Genomic DNA, 25321 nt, shown 5'->3' with positions numbered 1-25321 from the left:
GGGGAAGGAAGGTGTAACTCACTTGCCCAGAGTCACACAGCTCGCAAGAGGCAGGAGCAGGCTTCGCACCCAGTTCTTCTTGACTTGAGACGTGGATCAGTTTTCCTTTCAAACACAGCATTTGTCTCTTTGTTTTGAATACGGCGGACACAAAGACACACAAAACACGCGTGGAATCTCTCAGGTAACTTCTTTTGTCGCTAAAAGACAAAGCGGAACACCGTCGATGTTTCTAAGCTTAAAAATGCAAACACCCACCAGGTTCAAAATGAAATGAAAAGCCTCCTTTCCCTTCTTCCCGCAGCCTCTCAGTTAAGTTTCTTTTTACTCTCAAAACAGTTTAAATGATGCACGTTTCTCCTCTTCGCCTCACCATCACCCAGCCTCCCAGAGAGAACGGCTGTCTTTCTATTTCCCCAGATTATTTTTCGAGACATTTTATTTCCATTATCCTTAAACGAGATCACCCTTTATATGCGGTCGTTGCCTTGGACGTCTTTCTAAGTGTGAGCCGCGGTGATTTTCTTTGGATGAGACTCTTTCTGCCCCTCCTTCCCCTCTCCCTGCCTCTCCCCCAGTCTGCTCTACCTCAGCCTTCTCTGCCTTGGTTCCTCCTCGATCAGGAGACAGGGTCTTGTGGTCCTCGGATAGCCATGGTGCGGCTGGCCGCGGCCTTCCCCTGCTTGTCTGGACCCATGTGCCCTCTGCTTGGCAGCCCCAGGCTGGTGCCGTCTGGAGGTGGGGGCAGGTGACATCGTGGGAGGAGTTGCCTTGAGATTGCTGTGCCTGAGGGATTGCGGGCCCCAGTGGAATCGGCTGCTGCCCTGGTGACTCATGCCTCACGGGGCCCCTAGGAGTGGCAGCGTGGACTTTACCTGAGGATTTCCAAGTGTCCAGGAACCTTTTCTGCTGAACACACTGCCACTGTCTTGTCATAGAATCTGGGCACGTTTGCTTCCAGACTCTGGGCCTCTCTGTCTCCCAGTGAGAGATGGACTCCCCCGCCCCCCTCACCCCCCACTCCACCCCACCCCGGGCTGTGGTCCTTGCCAGCTCCACTCCCTCCCCACGGCCGTCCCCTTCACGTGAGGATTCTGGTTGTGTCTTGGCAGCAGGCCCTGCGGGACAAGGGGTGCAAGAGCAAGAGTCAGGGGACGAAAGAAGAGACGCTCCTGAAGAGGCAGGCGCCGGCCCCCAGGCGGGACCGGGAGGCCCAGGAAGCTGGTGGCACCATGAATGTAGAGAAAACAGGTAAAGGAGGTCGGCCCATCGGCCCGGAACGGCCCTGGCTAACGCTGGAGCCAGAGGGGAGGCTCTTGTGGTGTCCGAGCTGTCTGCACATACTGTCCTTCTCACCTGGAGGTGGCCCGTGCAGACCTCGGACACTGTGACGTGGAACTCAGAGACCCCAGCCTGTGCGCCCCTCCTCCAGGGACGCCCTCCTCTCAGTGACTCTGGGGCCCCACGCAGTGATAAGAGGCTTTGGCGAGCTCGGGCTGGGGTTGAATTTCTCCGCTTTTTGTCTTTTCCCCAGCACCTATCAAAAGCAGGGCGGGTGAGGCGGCCTCAGAGACGCCGCTGCCTGCAGAGAGAGGCCTGACCCATTCCCCTTGTATCTGTGGGTCCACCCCACCCGGGGACCCAGAGAGTCTGGGACAAGGCCTCCTTCTGCGGCCTCAAGTCTGGGAAAGAGGAGCTGGTGGCTCCGCTCTTTTCTGGCAAGGCCGACTGGTTCTGGAAGCTTCCGCAGGCCCCCTTTCCGAGCTTCCCCAGCGAGAAGCCTGGGCCCCGTGATAACTGGGAAGGGTCATCCTCTAGGAGCCGAAGGCGAAGGCTGACGGTGTCTGGAGAAGAGGGAGCTGGCCTTTCCCTTGTTCGCCCCCCTGTCGCCTGAGGTTGATTTGTGTATCCGAACTTGCCGGAAGGTGACCCCATTCCCTTCTCTGAGGTCCTGCCAGAGCCTTGGTCCCCCACGTTCAGTTCAGCCTCAGGTGTTGGGGTCAGGCTGACATGTGGGTGGAGGGGCCTAGGGGAGGTGACATCATTCAGCTAGTCAGGCGGATGCTCCTAATCTGCTGAGAGGAGAGGCCAGTTCCAGGCTAGAGTGAGGCGGGGCCAGGCCCAGGGCCAGGCTTTGGTCTCCCCGAGCCTGAGCCTGAGTGCCCGTCAGGGGGCAGTGACCAGGCGGGGTCGAGGTCTTCTCTCCCTCAGCAAGCACTCTTCAGGCCCCCTTTCGGGCCCCCCTCTCCCACGGGCACTGTGCTGAGGTCACCAGGAACCCCGCCAGGCGTGGGCGCTGAGGGTGGCTCAGAACCTGCTGGGGTACGAGTGTGTCCTGGGTGAGAAGGGTTGCTATCCCACGTCCCGTTGGGCAACACTCACACCTGCTCATCTGCCATGGTGTCCAGGCTTCTGTCCCAAGGGTGCCTCTTTGGGCAAGGACTGTCGACCTCATTTCACAAGGGAAGACCCTGAAGGGCCCTTCAGGGGCAGAACCAGCTCTTGGACCTGGAGCCCAGTGAATTCCCTCCCGCCCCGCAGCAGTCTGCAAAGGGCTGAGGGCCACGCTGGTCACATGGGGCCATGGCAGCCCCGTGTGCAGGCCTGGAAGCATCCGTCTGACCTCACTCTCTCTAGAACAGAAAGCAGAAGCTTGGCCAACTGGTGTGACATGCACGCTGTGTCACATGCAGGCCACATGGCCAGGGCCACTAGCCAACCAGTGACCGTCTCTGTTCCATGTCTCTCGCGGGTCTTGAGTCGAAGCTGTCCCAAGGGGCTGGGAAGCGAGGAAAAGCCAGCCCGCGTGTTTCGCCTGCTCGCCTCAGGCTGGGAGCAGGGGCTTCTCACCCCCTGCCCCTCCCAGGGTCAGTGCTGAGACGTCCTGGTTCAGTCCAGGCGGAAGCAGCTCCTTCCACACGCCCCGTTCCAGGCCAGTGCAGGCTGCACTGTGGCGTGGGCACACTTGCTGCCCCCCACCCCCCCGGGTCAAAGCTGCCAGCAGCGTGTGTGACTTCAGGTGCAGGCTTTGTTCAGGGAGTCTGGGAGCCCCTCAGTCCCACCCGCACCGGGCTGCAGCTCCCGGCACCTGTTGCGGGGGAGCCCAGAAGCCCTGGTCCTCAGAGGAGGCGTGTGGCCAGCACTTCCGGCTTCCCTCTTGGACGCTGCTCCGCCTCTGGGGACTTTGGCCAGGGCCGGATTGGGTCACCTGTGGGGAGAGGCGAGTCCCTTGCCCTTTCACCCTCTCCTCTGCCCGCCTCCCTCCATCCAAGCTCCTCGCCAGCTCCCCACCTGCAGAACCCGTGGCCATTCTCAGTGCCCCGGAAGCAAGCTTTGACACGCCTCCCAGGCCCCATTAGCAGGTCACAGGCCTCGGCTCTGTGTCTTCGTCCTTCTGTGTGTCTGTCTGTCTGTCTGTGTGTCTGTCTCTCCTGCTCTTGGTGGCGGGACAGTGGAAGGCGATGGCAGGAGGAGGGCCCAGGCGGAGTCGGCCCGCGCCAGGGCCAAATGCTTCCTCCCACCTGCGTAGTCTCTGGGCTCAGTCCCGCCAAGTAGAGGTGTCTGCCCCAGAGCAGGCCGGTCTGTGTCCCTGCCCACGTGCCGTGTCTGCCTCCATGTCCTGGTCTGTCTGTCCCCTGTGCACGCACACCCTCCCTTTGCTCCCCTTCCGTGTGCCGGTGACCACTGCCTGGGCAGGGGGCAGGCTGGACAATCCTCGCCTCTCTTCTCTACTCTGGAGAGGGTTTTGGGGTTTAAGGATATGAGGTTCCCCCCCCCCCCAAAAAAAAACAGTGTTTTCTGGGGAGGGGACCTTGACTGCTCGGCTGCTGCCAGAAGGCCTGTCTTTCTCAGCGGCGATGCCGTGAAGGCCGGCCGTGGGGAGGGTATTGCCCGCTAGACCCGGAACCCATCTTCGAGGCGAGCGTTAGTGGAAGTTACTTTCCGCAGTCCTGCTCCAGGCAATTCCTCCCCCGTGGACGCCGCCCGCCGAAGTGGCTTCCTCTGAGGCAGGCCCTGGAGCCCCCTGGCTCTTGCTGCTGCTCCCCGGTCCCCTCTGCTTGCATTCCCCCCCTGTCCTGTTGGGTAACACTCACCACATGGTCTGCCCTGCCGTGACAGGCCCCCTCTCCTGGGCCAGGGTGGGCCCTCTGCCGCCCTGCTGATTGGCCGCTACTTTGCTCATAGGTGGGCGGCTCTTTGGCAGCGGGAGGTGCTCAGGCCTGCCGGGGCCGCCAGGTGCGGCCCCTGTGGTGCATAGGATGGTGGAGGCCATGTCCCAGCTACAGGAGGAGAGAGCCCGGCTGCAGGAGGAGCTGGTGGCCCTGCGGGAGAGGCTGGCCATCCGCGACAGTGACCTGCCAGCCACATCCACCCAGCTGCAGAATCAGGTACCTGGGGAGGATGGGATGGGCAGAGGCCACTGCCCACCATGGAGCAGGTCGGAGGACATCGCCCCGGTCACCTGGAACCCACCAGGCCACTGGCATAATGGTCACATGGGGTCTCCTCTCCTGGCTCGAGAATGCTCAAGGGCGAGGATCAGGGGCCCGGACCATCCATCCTGGTCATCCTTGTGTTCCATCCCTCATGGTTACCAGAGGCCAGGACCTACCTCTCCAGAGTGGCGGGCAGCACATATAGACGCAAATAGAGCAGGAAGGTACAGGGACACTTCCTGCCTTGAGTCCACCCCGTCTTCCAGGTGCCCTGGACTGGGCAGCCGGAGTAGACAAAAGCCACTGCAGAGGTCACCCCATGGAAAACCGGCAGGAAAGGAGAGGCTGGCGTGAGTGCGTGTGAGAGGAGGGAGCTTCCCAACCCTCTGAGGGCCGGGCAGAGCCGATGGTTATGCCGTGAGCATCGTCTCCGTCTTCGGCTGGCCAGGAGGACACTTGGGGACTCCCGGCCCCTGGGCTGCACTGCGCATGGGGCCGACCACTGGCCCTCCTCACTGCCTCGCCCTCCCCCGTGCCACGTGAGCCCCGAGGCCCCTTCCCTTGGGCTTCGCTCCCATTGTCATGTCTGTGTCTCGTGCCTGCGTCTGACCTTCCCCACTTCCCCAAGCTCCCCAACCCCGCCTGCCCCGGCATCCTCACAGCTGGGTCTGGCACCCAGGCTTCGGGCTCGGTCTGTGGAAAGCCCTGCCTTCGGGGGGAGCCGCGCTCCTTCTCCGCGATGAGCCGGCACGTGCCCTTCTGTTGAGTGAACATCACTGAAAACCGCAACTTGTCCTCAGCAGATTATTTTTATGCACCTTTTAAGTGCAGCATTTTTTTTTTTCCAGCTTCCAAACATGTCCTTGTCTCAAAACCAATCTGTCCTGGCCACTGTCAGCCCCTTGCTGAATTGGGGGCCCTCGTCGGGGTGTCTCTGGTGTCCCATGCGTCCCTCCTTTATGCTGACCCCCTTGTTTGCCGCTCAGGGCCGGTCTAAGGCAAAATGTGACAAGCAGCTGTGTGTCACCATTGCCTCCTGCAGTGCCCACCTGTCTCCCTCCCTCAGATGTTTGCTGGGCGCCTGGTGTGCACGGGCACCGAGCGGAGCTGGGATGCCCCGGGGGACCGGCGTGCCCTGGCCCATGGAGGCTGCAGTCTGGAAGGGCAGGCACGGGTCCCGTGCACCCATGCAAAGTGGAAGGAGTTGTACAGGCTCTGCAGGGGGCCACGCACAGGGCCTGAGGCTTGTACCAGGAGCTTTGCCAGGGAGGTCGGGACCTGCTGGGGAGGTCAGGGCTGGCTTCCTCGAGAAAATGACCCCAGAGCTGAAGTCTGGCACAAAGCAGAGAAAACGTGCTCTGAGCTGAGGGGGCAGGGACCGTGGCAGAAGCAGCGAAATGAGTACATTTGGTACCAGCTTCTAGGACCCCTCAGGGCTGTCAGAATCCTCGGACGCGCCAGTCCGTCCTATAAAATAGTGTAGTGTTTGCATATAACCTGCACGCTTCCTCCCGAATACTTTTAAATCACCTCTAGGTTCATCGTAATACCTAATGCAACGTATATGCCGCGTAAATGATTATACCGTATTGTTTAGGGATCAACTTTCTGGAATATTTTTTTCTTTTTCAAATATTTTTGGTCTGAGGATATGGAACCCAAGGATTCGGGTGGAACCAAAGCCTCTGTGGCCAGGGCGAGGCGCCAGGGGCCGCCCCTGCGGGCTGTGGGGCCGGTGCACGCCCACCCTGCAGGACCCTGGGCTGATGGCGTCATGGGCCCCCCGGGCAGCGTTTCCTTCCCTGACCTTCTCCAGCTCACAGTGTCCGGGCACTTAGCTCTCCAGACACATTGCTTTGTTTTTAAAGAGCTTTGCTGAGATAGAATTCACTTACCATAAACGTCACCTCTTTAAGGTGTACACTTCACTGTTCTTCAGTATATTAAGATGGAGACACAATCACCATCATTATCTAATTTCAAAATCCTGTCATCGCCCTAAAAAGATCTATTCAGTCCTTTCCCATGCCCCGCCCCCCCTCCCCGCCTTCCCGGCTCCTGGCAGTGCTGATCTGCTTTCTGTTTTATGGATTGGCCTTTTTGGAACATTTCATATAAATGAAATCATCATAATATGTGGCGTTTTGTGACTTTCAGCAAGTTTTTAAAACATATTTTTTTCTTTTTCTTAATTAGCATAATCTACTTACATTTTAGAGGGAAAGTTGAAGGCAGCCTTTTTGGTGCCTTTGAGCCCCAGCTCTGCAGACATTCCCAGCCCCGGCCCACTCCTTCGACCCCCCCCACCCCCTCACCCCCACCCCCCGCCGCCGCTGATGTGGAGAATTCAGAATGGTGCCTGGTCTTCGCTCACTTTGTTTTATCCTTGGACTTTCTGACTGCCAGCTCTTCTCTGAAAATTTCTCAGGGGACACATTTCCAGGCCCCCGAGCCACTCTGTGGTGCTGTGGCCAACCACGTGGGCCTAGAGCTGCCACCACCGTCGTCATCACTGGCAAGAGTTTTGGATTCGAATCCCAGGAGCAGGATTCTGGTCCTGGCTGTACCGCTCTCTCGCTGCGCCGCTGTAGGAAGTCACTTCCTCTCTGAGCCTTCGTTTTCCAGCGTCTGAACTGGGGCCGATAAATGTTGCTTCGTGCTCATTGGGCAGCCCAACCGTGAGCCTGGACAGAAACACGGACGGTGAACGGCGAAGTTCTGTGCCTTGTGCGGCGTGACTCCTGCGGGCTCCGGTGTCCTGTCATCCTCTGTGGTTTGACACAGGTCGATCTTCCCCATCTTCTCAACGTCGCTTCTCTAAAAAAGAGCCTGCCTGGTTCTCGTGGTGCCTCGTGCCTGGCCTGTCCCCACTCACCTCTGGACGTGGCTGCTTCCCCACGTTGCTCTCCCCGAAAGGCAGCATGCCTGGTGGCTAAGAGTGAGGGCGCTGCGGGGGTCATTCTGGGGGACCCGAGTCCCCACCCGGAGCAGGTTGCTTAACCAAGGCTTAATCTCGTGGAACCTCAGTTTTTCTTTCTGTAAGATGGGGATAGTAATAGTACCGCCTCAGAGGACTGGGGGCGGGTTCACAGGGTTGATCTTACGAAGACCCCCGTCGAACCTGGGCTTGTGAGGGCCGTGGGAGGCTTTTCGGGCCTCCTATCGATGCGTGGCGGATGGAGAAGTTTGTATTACCTGGGAGCCCACCGCGCTCCTTGCAGGGAGTCCTCGGGCCAGAGGACTCTCCAGTCCTCGAGCACCCAGCTGACCCAGGCCACAGAGGCCATCGGTCTTGGTCCGGTGACCAAGGGAGGCTGCGGCTAGTCCAGATAACCCTCCCCGGTGTTGGCAGCGGCAGCCCCAGGGCACGTCCTGGCAGCCTTAAGCTCCCCCCTCCTCTTGTGGGCGTCCCTGGCGTGGTGGCCTCCCGCTCCCAAGGCTCCTGCCCGTGTCGCGCACGCCCTGACTGCATCCCAGCCCTTACCGCCCCAGCATCTCAAGACGGAGCCTTCAGCAGTTGTGTTCAGAGGCCACAGACTAGATCTTGCCGTCAAAAAAACGTCGTTCGTTTGGCGTTTTTTTCCTTAACCATTTCGCAGAATTGTGGTAGAAGGCACATAATCTGAAATCTGCCATCTTAACCGTTTTTAAGTGTACAGTTTGGTAGCATCAAGCACATTCACACCATCTCTCTGAATTTAGCTACTCTGAGAACTTCATTCAAGTGGAATCATACAATAGTCTTTCAGTGACCGCTTTATTTCACGCAGCACAATGTCCTCCAGTTCATCCATGTTGTTGCAAATGGCAGAATTTCCTTTTTTTTGAAAGGTGAAATAATATTCCATTGTGTATGTCTACATAGCTATATAGTTATACACATGCATGCGTGCACACACACACACACACACACACACACACACACACCATATTTTTGCTTATCCATTCGTCCCTTGATGAACTTTGGCATGTTCCACGTTTAGCTATTGTGAATACTGCTGTTGTGAACATGGGTGTGCAAATATCTTTTTGAGACCTTGCTTTTAATTCTTTTGGATACATATCCAGAGGTGGTAGTACTATTTGTAATTTTTTTTTTTTTTTTTTTTACTCCTACAGCACCTGGTCTTACTAGGTGGTCTCCCATCCAAGTACTAACCAGGCCCAACCTTGCCTAGCTTTCGAGATCAGATGGGAACGGGTGTGTTCAGGGTGGCATGGCCATAGACACTCTATTTTTAATTTTTTCGAGGAATCTACCATACTGCTTTTCACAATGGCTGTACCATTTTATATGCCCACCAACGGTGTACAAGGGTTCCCAGTTTTTTCATATCCTCACCAAAACTTTTCTATTTAAAAAAAAAAAAAAAAAAAAAAAAACGATTTTCTAATTGCCGTCTTATGGAGTGAAGTGGTATCTCATTGTGGTTTTGATCAGCATTTCCCTCATGATTGGTGATGCAGAGCATCTTTTCATGTGCTCTTGGCCATGTATCTTATTTTCTTTGGAGAAACGTCTATTCAAGTCCTTTGCCCGTTTTGAATCTGGTTTTTGTTGCTGCTGCTGTTGTAGGAATTCTTCATTTATTCTGAACACTAACCCCTAATCAGATATATGATTAGAATGTAGTTTCTCCCATTCTGTGAGTTGCCTTTTCACTCTGTTGATGTTGTCTTTTGATGCACAAAAGGTTTTATTTTGATGAAGTCCAACTTATTTAATTTTTATTTTATTATTTCTGCTTTTGTTGTCACGGCCAAGAAATCCTTGCAAAGTCCAACGTATGAAGCTTTCCCCCTGCGTTTTCTTCTAAGAGTTTTATAGTTTCAGCTTTATCTTTAGGTCTTCGATACACTTCGAATTTATTTTTGTGTATGCCGTTAGGCGAGGGTCCAACTTAATCTTTTACGTGTGGACGTCCAGTTTTCCCAGCACTATTTATTGAGAACACTGTCCTTTCCTCATTGAATGGCCTTTGCACTCTTGTCAAAAATCATTTTTACCGTATAGATGAGGGTTTATTTCTGGGGTCTCCGTTCTATTCTGTTGGTCTGCATGTCCATGGTTATGCCAACACCACATTATTTTGACTGCTATAGCTTTGTAATAAGTTTTGAAATCAGGGAGCACGAGACCTGCAGTTTTCCAAGGTCGTGTTGTCTATTTGGGGTCCTTTGAGACTTCATATGAATTTTAGGAGGGATTTTTCTATTTCTGCAAGACACGCCAGTGGGATTTTGATAGGGTTGCATTGGCGCTGTAGATTGCTTTGGTCCCTCATGCCTCACCAGTTTTTACACGTATTTACTGCGCACCTACTATGTGCTGGGCACTGGGAACACAGTGCCTAACACAAAAGACAAATATCCCTGCCTTCGTAGACTTTCACTCTCGTTACAGAAGTGGTATGTGCTAGGCCCTGTCCTAAGGACTGTACATTTATTATCTCATTTAATCTCATTTCTCAAGACACCCTTGATGAGACAGCATCATTATACAGATGAGGAAACTGAGGGGCATGGCGAAGTCGAGACTTGTCCAAGGTTATCTGGCAGATAGGATGATGTCTGTATTGGAACCCGGGCAGTTTGGCTTGAGAATCCATATTCTCAACTGTCCCTCAGTGGCAGAAGGACTCAATGTGGAAACTTGGCAGCAGAGGCAAGGTGGGGTGGACAGGGCCAGACAGGCTCAGTCAGTGGTCATGTGGGTGGGAGTCTGGTCTCCTGGGAGGGGGAGTATGTTGAGGACAGGGTGGGGTGTTCCCTGGGGTTGTCCCTCTGGCCTCTGGGCCATATTTCCTGAGGTCCGATGGATCCCAGGCCCTCTCGGCTTCTCAGCTCAGCAGCACCTTACCTTGCCACTGGGAGAGCCCTCCTTCCCTCGGGAGGCAGCTGCCCAGGGTGGCTCAGCAGGTTGTCTGCGTTGATAGGAGCTGACAGCTGAGAACCCGCAGTCCTGCCAGGGGGACCCCGCCCTCCGTGGAGCTGCTTCTGCCCCGGGATGTAAATGTGGGTTGTATCAGGTCAGCAGGCGGGCCCGGCTCCCTGCTCTTCCTTTCCCACCAGGCCCGTGATTCAGTTTCCCTGGGCCTGGGGAGAGGTGTTGCCCAAGCCCAGGCTGGTCCCTTCCTCAGCCCTGGGGTTGACACTGTGCTGTCCCCAGGGGACCAGCTCAGCAGTCTGTCAGGAAAGGGCTTTCTCCTGTAGCTCTTAGCCCTCGGAGTGTGCTCGCGCCCCCTTCGCTGGTACTTCAGGTGTTTACTGAGTATCTGCTGTGTTATGGTCACCTGCTGGGGCGGGGGCTCGTGATGAGCGATGGAGGAGGTCCTGCCCCTCTGTGCACACAGGTGCGGGCACCGTTGCTGACTCGGAGCTGCGGTGGGTGCTGAGGGGCTGCCGCGGGGCGCCCTCCCGTGAAAGGCGCCCCCCCCCCCCTGCTGAGGCTCAGCCATAGATCCTCACTCTGCCCTCACTGCTCCGAGCCCGTCTGTGCTTCTCTGGGCACCTCCGTCTTTTTTCCTCATTGTTTCCCTGACTCTGAGGGACTCCTGGCACCCTCCCCCGACAAGCCCTCCGGAAGCAGACCCCTTCAGGGGGAGGGCAAGAGCCTCCCACTCCAGGTTCTTATTTCCCAGCTGCGGGTGGAGCTGGGCGGCCAGGGCACAGTCACCGCACACTGCCGAGTGGTTTGTGCCTGACCGGCCACCCCGCAGTGTTGGACTTGGTCCCCCTGCGGCCCTAGACAAGCCAGGAGATGACTGAGTGTCTGACCTCCCTGACAGAAGGGGTCTTTCACAGCCCCTCCGTCGACCCCCGACTCACAGCCGCCTCCCCCTTTTGCAGCCACCTCCTTGGGGCGCCCCTCAGAGTTCCAGACAGGGACCAGGAGCACCCGGGGTTCCGATTGTGATGCAAGAAGGAAACAGGAGCCTGGGATAGGTGGGCGTCCTGACCCCCCGAGTAGACACTGGGAAACCCCACTTTCACTGCACCGGGGTGCCAGACAGACAGCGGCGTTGGAGACAAGCGAGGTCAGAGCACGGCCAGCCCCGTGCCGAGGGTACAGCCTGATTGGGGCGCTGGTCCAGCGCACGCGGGCCATCCCGGGGTGATATCTGAGGCAGGGGAGTGGGGCGGGGGGACCCCAACCTTTCAAAAGGAGGTAGACCCGCCTACCTCAGGGTAGGAGGCGTATGAGAGGAATAACATATTCTTTGAGACTTAAAATTACTGAAAAGCTTAAAAAACGGGTCAAATATAATTCTACAGCCCAGAGACCTACTTTTCTGTGTTACACGCAGTTTCGTTTGTGGATTTTTCTTCAACTTTATGTTGACCCTTACCCCATGTCATTTAAAACTCCCGAAAAACATAACTAATGACTACACGATAGTCTGCGTGTGCACACAGGCACCTGGCCATTCCCCTGAGGGTGTTTGGGCGACTTCGCGCTTCCCGACGAAGGAATTGGAACGCAGCCTTGTGCTCCCCGCTGGGGCCGAAGGAACCTCGCACCCCTCACACCAGGCCCTTGACAGGAGGGGGTGCTGGAGTGCGCAGAGAGGTGGCACAGGCGTTGTCACCCTGCTTGGTCTGCGGCTCAGCACATTGCTAAGAGGGAACATGCTGGTGGAGGAGGCGACAGAGGCGACCTTCCCAGGCCCAGCCCTTAGGTCACCTGCTCGTCCACCAGGAGACCCCGGGCAGGCGGGTCGGGCCTCCCGGCTCGTCCCTGGGTCTTGTGTCTTGGAAACCCCGTCCCTGACCGTGAGCGAGCAGTGCTGGGGTCACTGGCCTTGGCCTCAGAGGTGGCCGGAGCCCATGGCCCGCTTCCGCCCCCAACCCACTCAGAGCGGCAGAGGCCTGACTCGGGATTCAGCGCCTTCTCCAGCCCTGGGGGACAGTGAGCCCCAGTCTGGCTGCCCACAGACTGTTGATGGCATCCCAGCCATTGGAGTGAGGAGATTTCATACACACACACACGCCCCAGAAATCCCAAGGTCTGGCCTCTCTTAAAAAGATGGATGCTTGGCACCACTGGGCCTGCGTGTCCCCTGGCCGCAGTCTGCAGGGAGGGTGCAGTGGCTGGCTCTTTCAGGTGGATATTGGGTGTCTGGTCCTGCACTGTCCCTCATGCACCTTACCCCACTGGCCTCTGCAGGCAGTGGACTTTGTCACCTGTTGTTTAGTAATAAGAACCCAATACTTCATAGCCCGCCGTTCAACCACACCTCCTAAGCCTCCACCGAGTGAGCCTGGCTGTCACTGTCCTTTTCCAAGGAGCCGGGCGGTCGTCACAGAATGCTCTGCAGGAAACCCCCAGACGGGCTCTGATGGGTGCTGGCGTCAGAGTCTTTGTGTTTGGGGTCATTTCCCGAGGAGAAGTTCCTGAGGCAGAGCCAGGGTCTGTGGCCTGCGGGGAGGACGGCCACCTGAAGGGCAGGGCCGCTGTTCCGGAATCTGCTCTCTCAGGGCTGGTTTGCCCATGCCGGGCTCCAGGTCACCCCGGCCTCCTGATGGGGTGCACACCCCCCTTCTCTTGCGAACAGCCTCACCTGCCTCCTGCAAGGCAGACTGGGAGCTGGGGAGGATGCTGGTCACAGATGTGCCCTGGTCACGGGCGGACCTGTATCCACAACAGACTCACCAGGAACCACTCAAAATGGAAAATTCTAGGGGCTGGGCAAGGACAGATCCAGGTTTTATAATGCCTGGAGTTTATACAATTTGGGGGCCCTTCTAAGAAAAAAGGATATGAAATTATAAAAATAAAAGTAGGTACAGGCCTTGGCAGGGGCTTGTGCAGGACAGGCATCCTGAGGGTCACGCCCCTGAGGTTCCTGGTGAGCTGCCCCTGGCATGGGCCCAGAGTGGCACAGTGGTCACCTCTGCTGCACTTGCCCTGCAGACTTTTCTGAGAGCCCAAGTCGGCTGGGTCCTGTGGTGGGAGAGCGTCCTGCGGGCTGTCAGGACCAGGCCAGGCGTCTCTCACCTGGAGTCCCAGGTGTGGCCCAAGGCTTGAACACAGGAAGGGCTGGGCCGTAGGGCCAGGCGAGAGGCCTGGGTTTGGGGTGGGGGGCAGAGGTGAGGAACAAGGCTCACCGTGACCTCGGCTTTGTGCCGGCAGGTGGAAAACCTGAAGGAGAAGCTCATTAGCCAGGCCCAGGAAGTGAGCCGCCTGCGATCAGAGCTGGTGAGGCCAACAACGCATCCTACCTGGGGCGGAGGGCGGCTGACGGCCCGGGCAGATGAGGGGCGCGACCCTGTCCAGCCCAAGCCGGGGCTGCAACCTGTCTAGAAATGTCCCCCAAATACTTATCACAGTCCCTCGGCCCTCAGGGGAGGAAGGTGAATTCTCTTTTGCTGACATAAAATGGGAGTGTGAACTCTATGTATAAATGTGACTTTTCTTGTTACTTTCACACTCAGGAAAATAGAATGAGGGGTGGGGTGTGCTTGCTGCAGGGAGCAGTTCCGGCTTCACCACCCTTCTCGCTCTTTCTCTCCTCTCTCCATCTATCTCTCGAGCCCCTTCTCTCTTCCCTTCCTCGCTCGCCTTTCTTATTCTTTTCTCCCGGCTTCCTCTCGGCCCCTCCCCCTCGGCCCTGCCCCGTGCACTCGGCCCCCCTCCGCTCCTCACCTGCCCTCGCCACATGCCCCCCTTGGCTCTGACTCCGCAGGGAGGCACCGACTTGGAGAAGCACCGGGACCTGCTGATGGTGGAGAATGAGCAACTGAGGCAGGAGATGCGGCGCTGCGAGGCCGAGCTGCAGGAGCTGCGGGCGAAGCCGGCCGCCCCCTGCGCGGGCTGCGAGCACAGCCAGGTGGGCGCGGGTCTCAGGGGGCTCCATCCCTCACAGCGACGCGCGCCGGCCTGTCTGTCCATCTGTCTGCTTCACTCTCGGCCCGGCCTCGTCTCCTGTTCGCAGGAGAGCGCCCAGCTCCGCGACAAGCTGTCGCAGCTCCAGCTGGAGGTGGCGGAGAACAAAGGCATGCTGTCCGAGCTGAACCTGGAGGTGCAGCAGAAGACCAACCGGCTGGCCGAGGTGGAGCTGCGGCTCAAGGACTGCCTGGCCGAGAAGGCTCAGGAGGAGGAGCGGCTCAGCCGGCGCCTGCGCGACAGCCACGAGACCATCGCCAGCCTGCGGGCCCAGTCGCCGCCCATCAAGGTGAGCGTCGGGGCTGGCGGCCTTGTGCAAGCCCGGACTGGGCCTCAGCACTTGGCCCCTGGTGCCCGGGGCAGGGCTGGCACGGAGGTGTGAGTGGTCGAGCGCGGCGTTCCTGGTCCGCACCAGGTCCGGCCCCTTTCCCTTCACTGCCCGGGGCCAGGCACGTGGTAGGCATCTGGCAATGGATGTTTGGGGTGCCCGCCCTGTGCCAGGCAGAGACGCCATGCATCACGGGACTCTGCCCTTGTCTTTGCCCTTCTTGTCTGTTCCGCGCCCAGGCCAGGGCCCCACACGGGCTCATAGTGGGCTCACTGAGCTAAGAAGATTCCAGGAGGCCCTTGTAGTGTTCTGGAAAGGTGGGACCTCATAGATTCTCTAGTTTTTTCTAGGGGCTCTTGGTGGGCTGGCCCTGAGGGTCTTTTCCTCACGCCAGCAGGCGCCCCGCACCTTCATGGGCCCGTCCCTCTCTCACCTTGCAGTATATCATCAAGACGGTGGAGGTCGAGTCCTCTAAGACCAAGCAGGCCCTCAGTGAGTCCCAGACCCGGAACCAACACCTGCAGGAGCAGGTGGCCATGCAGAGGCAGGTGCTGAAGGAGATGGAGCAGCAGCTGCAGGGCTCCCACCAGCTGACTGCACAGCTCCGGGCGCAGGTGCGCAGACCACGGGGTGGGGAGGTGCATGCGGCTGCCAGGGAGCACATGCATACAGCAGAGGTGGGCCGTTGGTACAGTGCAGCAGTTAACACTCAGGGGTCCGACAGACCCAGCTTCTGGTCCCTCCTCTCCCTGTTGGCTGTGTGACCAAGGGCCACTTTTGCCCAAGTTTCCGCTTTCTCATCTGTAAAATGGTGTGATCATGGATCCCACCTCACAGCAAGGCTCAGGGACAGAATCACGAGAGGCTCTTTGCATGGGGCCCAGCACATACAGTCTCAGAAAGTCAGCGTCATAACCAGTGCTCTAACTGCTTTCCTGGGGCTTGTGCACCTGTTATGTGCCAGGACCCAGGCCGGTGCCAGGGCAACTCAGGGAAGAAGCTCCCAGCCCTATGAGGGAGAGAGATGCCTGTGTGTGTGTGTGTGTGTGTGTGCGCGCGCGCGTGCGCGCGCGGGTGGGGGGTGGTAAGAAGCGGGGCTTCTCTCTGGCACCCACCCCACTCCCTCCGAAGCCCCATGTATTGAGCTTCTGGCCTCGGCTGCCAGATCGCCATGTACGAGTCGGAGCTGGAGCGGGCACACGGGCAGATGCTGGAGGAGATGCAGTCCCTGGAGGAGGACAAGAACCGGGCCGTCGAGGAGGCCTTCGCCAGAGCCCAGGTGGAAATGAAGGCCGTGCACGAGAACCTGGCAGGTGAGCCGGCCGGCTGGGCCCTGGCCTGCCCCACACTGAAGCCCCTCGCCCTGCCGGCTTCACACCTCTCCTGTCCTCACAGGTGTCCGGACCAACCTGCTGACGCTGCAGCCGGCGCTGCGGACCCTCACCAACGACTACAACGGGCTCAAGCGGCAGGTGCGGGGCTTCCCACTGCTGCTGCAGGAGGCCCTCAAGAGCGTCAAGGCCGAGGTGAGGGCTCGGGCAGACGCCACGCCCACCCAGGGGACTCTCCCAAAACACCAGCGGGGGCCCCCCAGACAGCGGTCCCGTCCGCCACTGCCACCTGCGGATCCTGTCTGAAAAAACAGACTCGTCAGGGTCAGGTCTTCGGGCCTTTGTCTTATTATGACTCTTTAAGTCAAACATGTTACAGGTGTCCTTGTATCTCAGACATGCTACATATATTCTTACATCTGTCGGGTTTAATTTTATTTTTCAAGCTGTGCTTGTACAGTATGAGAATAGCCAATGTCTCTTAAGTGCCTCCTACACGCTGAGCCTTTTATAGCTGTCGGCTCCTTGAATCCGCATGACAGCTCTGCAAACTAGACAGACCGATATGTTTTAGGACTAGAAAATAGTTCTTTAAAAAATTATCGTGTCAGTAATGCATGGGCACGGTAGAACGTTCAAGCCCTGCGAGAGGGCATCAGATGAGACCGAAAGGCCTCTCTCTGCTACCCGGCCCCCCAAAGGCAGCCTCTGTGTCAGCATTTCCCCAGAGCATTCTGAGCATCACAAAAACAAAACATACTGTCTTTTATGCCCTCTTACCCAACAAGGGGACCATATGGACATGCGGCCCGCATCCTCCTCCTTTCCCCCGTGAAGTGCAGCTTGGGGATCTTTACATAGCAGCTTCAACAGACCCACAAGTTTAGATGGTGTCGTTTGTCGGCATTTTACAGATGAGAACACTGAGGCTCAGAGGCATTGAGCCGGTGGTCTCAGGTCTCCCAGCTACTCAGGGTGCCGCTGGGATTTGGGTCCAGCGGAATCCGAAGTCAAGCGCGAGTGCGGGGGAGTGAGGCCGAGTCCAGGCTCTTCGCTTATTAGCAGGGCAACCTTGACCTGCTGGCTTAGCCTCTCTGCGACTCAGTTTCTTTCTCTGTAAAATGGGACTGGTAGCAGAACCTACCTGGAGGCGTCACCGGGAAAATTCGACGCGTGACCGCGCATGTCCAGGACTCAGCGCAGGGTGGGGGCAGGGCGCCGAGCGCGGCCTGTCGGGCGCCAGGCGGCCGGGGGGCGGGGCCCTGACGGCGCTGCACGTCTCCCACCAGATCGGCCAGGCCATCGAGGAGGTCAACAGCAGCAACCAGGAGCTGCTGCGCAAGTACCGCCGGGAGCTGCAGCTGCGCAAGAAGTGCCACAACGAGCTCGTGCGGCTGAAAGGTGACCGGGGGGCGGGGCAGGCTGGTGCCGGCACGCGGCTTCGCGGTCCACGACCTGGCTCAGAGGTGGTCCCGCCCATCCCCGCGGCCCCCAGCACCTCTCCGGGGAGCTGTGCCCTGTCATTGAGGAGCTGTAGTAATTCCCTTTTCGAGGGCGAGGCAGCGGGCACAAGGAAGTCAGGGACTTGGGTCTCTCCAGCTCGGAAGCCCTTGGCCAATGCCCGCGGCAGGCGACTCCGGCTCTGGGTGGCCACGGGTTGGGTATTGAAACGCTGGATGGTGGGTGGTCGGAACGCCACTCGTTCTGACCTAGGGCCGGGTCAAGCTTGAGAGTTCACCTGCTCACCGCACAGAGGGCTGGGGAGCGCCCGTCCGGTGCCAGGTGCTGTTCCAGGCGCTGAGATGTGGCCGTGGGCCCCGCGGCCGCCGTCCCTGCCCTCACTGCTCTCATTTCAGCTGGGAGAGCAGCCAGTGATTGTTGCTCCCCTGGAGAACCCCAACACTGGCCCTGTCGCCAGGCCGGGGAGGAGCTCCAAGAGCCCCTGGGAGTCTGACACCAGGGGGGTCGGGGGCTCCCCAGGGGAGGCGCAGCTAGAGCTGAGACTTGGACCATGAGTCGGAGTAGACAGGTGCAGGGGGAAGGTGGGCCTAAGCTGGCTGTGGTGGGGCGTTTCCTCCTCGTTCCAGGAGCCCTGGGGTCCCCCTGCAGGGCTTGGAGCAAGGAGATGGCACCATCAGGTCTGTGCCTCCAAACAGCCCTGGGGCTGCCTCGTTCCCGTGCCCGTTCCGCGCTGCCAGTATCCCTCCTGCTCTGTCACTCAAGGCCCTGTCCTGTCATTCATGTATCTTTCATGATGATAGAACTAGTCCCTCGGGTTACTGGGACCCACGCCTCTCATGGCGCAGATGAGGAAACTGCAGTACGGAGTTGTAAAGAGTGTGTCCGTTTTGGTGCCCCGACCTGATCGGGGCAGTATCTGTGTCCCACAGTAGTCCTTTCCTCCCCGTCCCCAAGGCGAAACTCATACCCTCGACTGGTTTGCTCAGGAAGAGAATGTTCCGATAAGTGAATTTATACTATAGTGTGAGTGACTGGTAACAGCTTTGTGGGCCACCTTGCCCTGGGGGCCTTGCTTAGAGCCACTAGTCTGCCCAGGACACCAGCTGACATTGGCGCAGAGGTGGTCTGGTCCTGACCCGGCCTGTACCCTTCTGTCCTCGCCGACCCAATTCAGGGAATATTCGGGTGATTGCTCGTGTCCGGCCAGTCACCAAAGAGGATGGGGAAGGACCTGAGGCGACCAATGCAGTGACCTTCGATCCCGATGACGACTCTATTATCCACTTGCTGCATAAAGGAAAGCCTGTATCCTTCGAGCTGGACAAGGTCTTCTCCCCGAGGGCCTCGCAACAGGACGTGAGTGTGGCTCCCGGGTTGGGGGTAACGGACAGAGAGCACTGGAGAGAGGGAGAGACGGAGAGACTCATCGGGAAAGGGAGAGATAGTGGGGCAGTGGACGGAAAGCAGTGCAAGAGTGGGGGAGACAGAGCGGGGAAGCACCAGGGTCCCTCCCTCCTTCGCTTCTGGAGAGAAGAGGGGCCGGAAGCTAAGACTGAGGGCCTTAGAAGCAGAGGCTGGGACGGAGTGATCGGTGTCTCCCAGGTGGCCCCTCCCACCCACACACCCACACGTGGCCCTGTCTCCCAGGTGGCCCCTCCCACCCACACACCCACACGTGGCCCCTCCTGCCACGTGGCCCCGCCCACCCACACCCACACCCACGTGTGGCTCCGCCCACCTCGTGCCCCTCCCACCCTTCACAGCCCCACCCACCACGTGGCCCCGCCCACCTTCACATCCCCACCCACCACGTGGCCCCGCCCACCTTCACAGCCCCACCCACACATGCCCCCTCCCACCCACACAGCCCCACCTACCCATGTGACCCTGGGCAGCCGCGAGTCGAGCCTCTGCAGCCTGTGAGAGCCGTGTGGTCTCAGCTTCAGCTCTTCTCTCTCAGCTGCCAGGGCCAACCTGCCAGGCCTGTCTTGCTTGTGCCCTGCGGCCTCCGTGCCTGGCTTTTCCTTTGCCACTGTCCTCGGCAGGTGGAGGAGGTGCCAGGAGCGTGCTGGCCTCTGCCTGCATTTTGCTGTGCCCTCCTTAAGCACAAGGCAATCTGGGTGGGGGTGCGGGTGGGCCCTGAGCTGCAGGGCTGGGCGGCCTCTTCCTCAGGTCTTGGTGGCAGTAAGTGCTGCCCCGTCTTCCCTTCCATGTCTCGGCAGCCACACTGCCATTGATATCTCGTGCACGTGCCTGACTAGTCACCAGTTCCTCCACCGTGAGCCAGTTGTGCTATAACATTCCTGAAAGAGAGTGATCGGGGGAGGCGGGTGGGCTTGGAGCTGGTGGGGGCCCCCGGTCCCCGCAGTCCTGGCGGCCCCACGCCCTCCATCCCACGTCTTCTCCCCAGGTGTTCCAGGAGGTTCAGGCCCTGATAACGTCCTGCATCGACGGCTTCAACGTCTGCATCTTTGCCTATGGCCAGACGGGCGCCGGCAAGACATACACGATGGAGGTGGGTGCTCGCCGCGTGCGGCAGGTGTTCAGGGGGTAAGAACCACCCCCTCGGTGTCGTCGATGGGGACACCTCTCCTTGGTTTCAGGGTTCTGCCTCCCTCGGTTTTCATAACCACCCCGGGAGCACAGCCCAAGTCACTAGGCCTGAAGATGGGACACCTTGCCCAAGCGCACCTGTGATGCTCCCCGTGGCTAAGGGGAGGGGCAGGTGTGCTGACAGCATGGGGGCAGCAGAAGGATCTCGACCCGAGGTCAGAGGCCAGGGCAGACCACCGACACGGTGTCCCAGGGCAGGCTCGCACTGAATCACCCACATGCATGTCTTGGGCTCCTGCTGCATGGCTGCCCCGTGCCGGGCCCAGGGCTCCATCGGGATGAATGAGCGAGGGAGACTGACCCTTGGGAGCTGTGAGGCGCCCAGCTCCTACCTGCCTGCCGCTCCCAGGGCAGGGCTTTATCTCCCTGTTGGTGGCCGTCCCCTCTCCATGAGGTGTGGCCGGAAATGGGGTCACTGAGAGGAGGAAGAATCTTGACTGTAGAGAAAATGGAAGCCTGGTTCCTGGGGTGTCTTTGGTCTGTTAGCTTTTCCCTGGCTCTTGGGGGGGTGGGCGCTGCAGGTTCCGCAGCTAGAGGAGGCGGGCAGGTGTCCAGGTGTGCAGACAAGGTGGATGAGAGGACCGTGTGAGGCGGCGGCCATTGGTAGCCGTACTTGAGGCCTGAGCAGCAGAGTGGGAGGGGGTGGGAGGTGCCGTCAAAGGGGAAGCAAGGCCCCAGAGGAGATGTCCTTGCAGAAAGGCCAGCCTGTTGGGCCCCAGGGCACACGCTCTGCCTGTGCCCCCGCCCCCCCCCCCACAGAACCCAGCTCGTGGCCTTGCTGACATTGGGTCCCCCCATGGGCAGTGGCAGGGAAATCCCAGGTTCCCGGTGCCCCTCTCAGGTGGCCCACTAGGGCCAGGTCCGCATCTGGTATTCAGCAGCCCCTGTGTGCAGTTCCCTGCCAGGCATTTCACCTGGGTGCCCTGCTTTAAGTCACAGGGAAGGCCTGGCAGGGTGGTGCCATTTAAAAGTGGGAGGTGAAGTTGCTTGCAGCTGGTGGAGGGCATTCTGGGGGCAAACCGGCATGCAGGCGGGAACTTCGGGCAGGGAGGCTGGCCTGCAAGGGGTAGCTGGAGGGGGCGGGAGCCACAGGCACCCCTTGTGGTGAGGAGAGGACCAGCTCACTGGGGCTTTCCTTCTGCCCGCAGGGGACTCCCGAGAACCCAGGTATCAACCAGCGGGCGCTGCAGCTGCTCTTCTCCGAGGTGCAGGAGAAGGCGTCCGACTGGGAGTACACCATCACCGTCAGCGTGGCTGAGATCTACAACGAGGTCCTCAGGTGGGCGGCCCGGAGGGGGGCGGCCCTCAGGCTCGAGGCTGTTGGGTGGGTGGCCCGGAGGTGGGCGGCCTTCAGGCTCGAGGCTGCCGGGTGGGCAGCCCAGGCCCTTGGTGTGGGCACAGGCCTCCCAGGCAGCTTCGTGGCCCTCAGGACCATGTGGGGCCGTGTGGGATGGGAAGTGGGGTCTCCTTGAAGAGGACGTGGAGGCTGTATATTAGGACTCGGCCCAGGGTATCTGCCGGTCCCAGGCCACCCCCACCCCCAGACCAGCAGGCAGGAAGAGAAGGGCTCTCCGTGAGCTTCCCTGGAACCCCCAGACCGAGATGCTCCTGTTCCCCTCAAGGTGTCCTCACCTTACCCACAGGCTGTAGCAGGTGGCGATTAAGTGAGAGTGGGCGGGTTGGGGAGCCCTGCCCACAGGGGCCAGTGTATCCTGGGGGCAGTAGCACCACCCCAGGACTTTTGAGGACTGGTCGGTTTCTCTTCAGCAGACCGAGTGCAGGGGAGGAACTGGCGGAGGGCAGCGGGTGCTCAGCCTGCAGGTCCAGGAAGGTGTGAGGGGTCGGGGCAGGTGCAGTACAAGCTGAGGCAGAGGGGGCAGGGGGTGACTGTATTCCACCTGTGGCTCCAGGGACCTGCTGGGGCAGGAGCCCCAGGAGAAACTGGAGATCCGGCTGTGCCCAGACGGCAGTGGGCAGCTGTACGTGCCAGGGCTGACGGAGTTCCAGGTGCAAAGCGTGGACGACATCAACAAGGTGCGAGGCTGGGGGCCAGGAGGGTGGGGGACCTGCCCGCAAGCAGAGAGCTGCCTGGAGAAGGCCACGCGGGCAGACGCAGGCCCTGTCTGGGCCTCAGATCCCTCCTCTGCACAGTGCAGAGGGCGACACCCCCTCACGGGGGTGCTCGGGGACGGGGCGGCTCCCAGACCTCGCTCCAGACCCCGTGCCTCTGCCGCGCCCCCCGTCCAGGTGTTCGAGTTCGGCCACACCAACCGCACGACCGAGTTCACCAACCTGAACGAGCACAGCTCCCGCTCCCACGCCCTGCTCATCGTCACCGTGCGAGGCGTGGACTGCAGCACCGGCCTCCGCACCACGGGTGAGCAAGGGCGACAGGCGGCCCGGCCTGAGCACCACCCCCCGGCGTCGGCCCCCTCTGGGGCGGCCTTGACCTGCCCAGCACCCTCCCCGCAGGGAAGCTGAACTTGGTGGACCTGGCCGGCTCGGAGCGCGTGGGCAAGTCGGGGGCCGAGGGCAGCCGCCTGCGGGAGGCGCAGCACATCAACAAGTCGCTGTCGGCCCTGGGGGACGTCATCGCGGCTCTGCGCTCCCGCCACGGCCACGTGCCCTTTCGCAACTCCAAGCTCACCTACCTCCTTCAGGACTCGCTCAGCGGGGACAGCAAGACCCTCATGGTGGTGCAGGTGAGCGTCGCAGGCGGGCCGGACGGTGGCCCTCAGTGTGTGTGGGCGAGGCCAGCACCAAGCCCGGGGACCCCTCCCGGGTACCCCAGCTGTCCTCTGCGGCTCCAGAGTGAGACCAGCACCCCGCCAGCCTGGCCACGTGCACCCTGTACACCTCATGAGTTCCTTCGCTTCGTCTAGACCTGGCCGTGAGGGCCAGGGGCGCATGCCGCCCCCTCCAGTTCTGTGGGGGTGGCCGGCTTGGGTGGAGAGCGAGCCCTTGCATGTCCTCTAGGTGTCCCCCGTGGAGAAGAACACCAGCGAGACACTCTACTCCCTCAAGTTCGCTGAGAGGGTCCGCTCTGTGGAGCTGGGCCCCGGGTCCCGCAGGGCAGAGCTGGTGTCCTGGTCCAGCCAGGAGCATCTGGAGGTATGGGGACAGCACAGGCCTGTCTCTGGTGGCACTGGGTCAGAGACACCAAGTCAGGGGACAGCCTGGAGTCGGGGGCAGGGGAAGATGCCAGAGAGGCTGGACCTGGAGCCAGAACCCAAACCCAATAGCCTCTTTAGTCCACGTATGACTTCTCGCCTCAGAGGTGCCCGTGGGGTCATCCGCTGGGGAGTGGACAGGTTGCAGGCTGGCTCATGGGTGCCCAGGGGTAACTAGCTCACGTCTTTATGTGTGCCGTCTCGTTCAACTCTCACACTGCCTGAAGTCGGGCGTCGGCATCATACCCATTTCACAGATGAGGAAACAGTTCCGGGAGGCTGGGAGGGGAGTGGAGGGCAGTGTGGGGGTAGGGGACCAGGCCAGCGTGGCCCCAGCCCACCTGCTCACCCCTGCACACAGTGGGAACCAGCCTGCCAGACGCCACAGCCCTCGGCACGAGCCCATTCGGCCCCCAGCTCTGGGATCACTAGCCGGCCAGGCTCCATCCGGAGGAGGCTGCAGCCGTCAGGTGAGCCTTTAGGGAATGGGCAGGTGGGTGGGTGGGGAAGCTTCCCCCACACGTTGGTCACAGCCACTGGGCCTCCCTCACCTGGATGGGCTTTTTTTTCCCTTTCCTTTTTTATAGTTTCTAAAACTTCTCTAGAACCTGTTTCACAACCTTCTCTGGTCCTGAGAAGCATTCGGGGCAGACAGTGTTAGGTCCATTTTCTGGGTGGGAAATAAGAGATGGGCGATCGAAGGCCGCCTGGAGAGGGGGTAGTGTTGGGGCTCCCAGCTCGGCTGTTGACTTGAGGACAAGCACGCGAGTCTCCCAGGCTGTACCGGCCGGGCTCATGCGATACGCCCTCCAAGGCAGGCCTGGCATTGCCAGCCCTGGGCCCCAGCTCCAGGGGGTGGAAAGGGCAGGGCTCACCCCATGTCCCCGATGAGCAGTGAGCCCGGCCATAGGACTGGACTTCAGGCTTCAGCCTCTTGCTTGGCCCCGCCCACGGAAGGGCCTGGAAGTGCTGAGAGTCCCAAGGGGTCGGGGCAGCAGGGGCCCCAGGGGCCTTGCCCCGAGGCAAGCCCACCAGTGAGATGCCCGTTGCTTTGATTTCAGCCTGAGGCTGGGGCTGCAGTCTCCAGGTGAGTGTGGGGCCGGTGGCCCAGGGCTGCCCACCTGCCGCCGCGGGTCGAGGGCTGTGCGGGGGGCCTGCCGCTCAGGGCTGCGTCTGTCCTGCTGCCGCCTGCTGTCTGCGCGCTTCTGCCTGCCTCCCTCCTGCCCTGCGATGGAGGCTGATGAGCTCTCCTCGGCCCCACCCTCCCCACAGGGAAGTCGAGGCCATTGCCTGTGTGATGGACGCGTCCACCCTGCGGTGCCAGGGGCTGGGTCCCGAGGCCTCACCGGCCTGCGCCTGCTGCATGCGGGGAGCCCAGGACGTGAGGCTCCTTTTCGGCTCCGTCTCTCCTCAGAGATGAGAAACACGCTCAGAAGGAAATGGTGTCTCTTGGCTGTGGCTCTGGGTACAAATGGCATGGGCCGGAAGGGCGAGAACGGCCTGCTCTGCCTGGCAGGCCCGGGCCTTCAGGGTGTGCCCTCGTGGGGAGGGCGGCCGTGTGTGGTTGGGGGGCCCTTGCCGGGCTGGCCCAGCTCTCCTGGTCTGCAGGGCGCCCTCTGTTGTGGGTGGCCGGGGAGCCCCCGGAAGGCACAGGAACTGTGGGAATGGGGCGGTTGGTGGGCACCCCACTCTCCTCCATGGGGAACCCCCACACCAGGCATGTGTGGTGTTCGTCGGTGTACACGAGAACGCAGCCCCGCCTGGCACGGCCGGGCTGTCTGCAGCTGGCCGGAGGCCAGAGGGCGGGGATTCTGCTGCTCATCTGCCTGGCACCAGGCGCTGTCCTTGCTCCCTGGCCTCTTGGCATTTTCCTCCCTCTGAAATCCTATTTAAGAACTTTTGGAAGCTTAGCCATTTTTATGTATTAAAATAAAAGCCTTTTTACACAAGTGTAGTCTGCAAAGACTGGTCTGGTGAGCCCCCGGCCAGGGAGCAGGGCACTGGCACGTGCCGTCGGCTCCCCGCTGCTGGTCGGTCACCCGCAGGCTCCCCACCTGCCCAGGGGATGGTTCTGACCATCCCCTGACCATCCCGAC

At 60.0% G+C, this 25321-nt stretch overlaps 1 protein-coding gene and 1 pseudogene across 8 annotated transcripts in view; one reads left to right on the top strand and one right to left on the bottom strand.

Moving 5' to 3' along the window:
- Nucleotides 1-25174, top strand: part of KIFC3 (kinesin family member C3) — a 34495-nt gene extending 9321 nt beyond the window's left edge. For 3 of the 8 annotated variants that reach the window (XM_036231311.1, XM_016151299.2, XM_016151309.2), the window contains 18 exons: nt 1113-1251; nt 4186-4388; nt 13570-13635; nt 14123-14266; nt 14372-14611; nt 15091-15264; nt 15816-15963; nt 16046-16176; nt 17271-17382; nt 18617-18798; nt 19853-19957; nt 21204-21334; nt 21966-22089; nt 22303-22432; nt 22528-22757; nt 23032-23166; nt 23587-23695; nt 24498-25174. In XM_036231311.1, coding sequence (XP_036087204.1) covers nt 1113-1251; nt 4186-4388; nt 13570-13635; nt 14123-14266; nt 14372-14611; nt 15091-15264; nt 15816-15963; nt 16046-16176; nt 17271-17382; nt 18617-18798; nt 19853-19957; nt 21204-21334; nt 21966-22089; nt 22303-22432; nt 22528-22757; nt 23032-23166; nt 23587-23695; nt 24498-24523 — 2529 coding nt within the window. In that variant the 3' untranslated portion in view covers nt 24524-25174. The other 5 variants (XM_036231313.1, XM_016151292.2, XM_036231312.1 and 2 more) reach the window with 4 other exon arrangements.
- LOC118611646 lies at nt 8547-8665 on the bottom strand (annotated as a pseudogene).
- Nucleotides 25175-25321: the final 147 nt, after the last annotated feature.

The sequence above is a fragment of the Rousettus aegyptiacus genome, unplaced genomic scaffold (assembly GCF_014176215.1).
Source record: "Rousettus aegyptiacus isolate mRouAeg1 unplaced genomic scaffold, mRouAeg1.p scaffold_m13_p_14, whole genome shotgun sequence".
Taxonomy (NCBI): domain Eukaryota; kingdom Metazoa; phylum Chordata; class Mammalia; order Chiroptera; family Pteropodidae; genus Rousettus; species Rousettus aegyptiacus.
The sequence above is the reverse complement of the archived record's forward strand: the minus strand, read 5'-3'. Positions and strand labels throughout refer to the sequence as shown.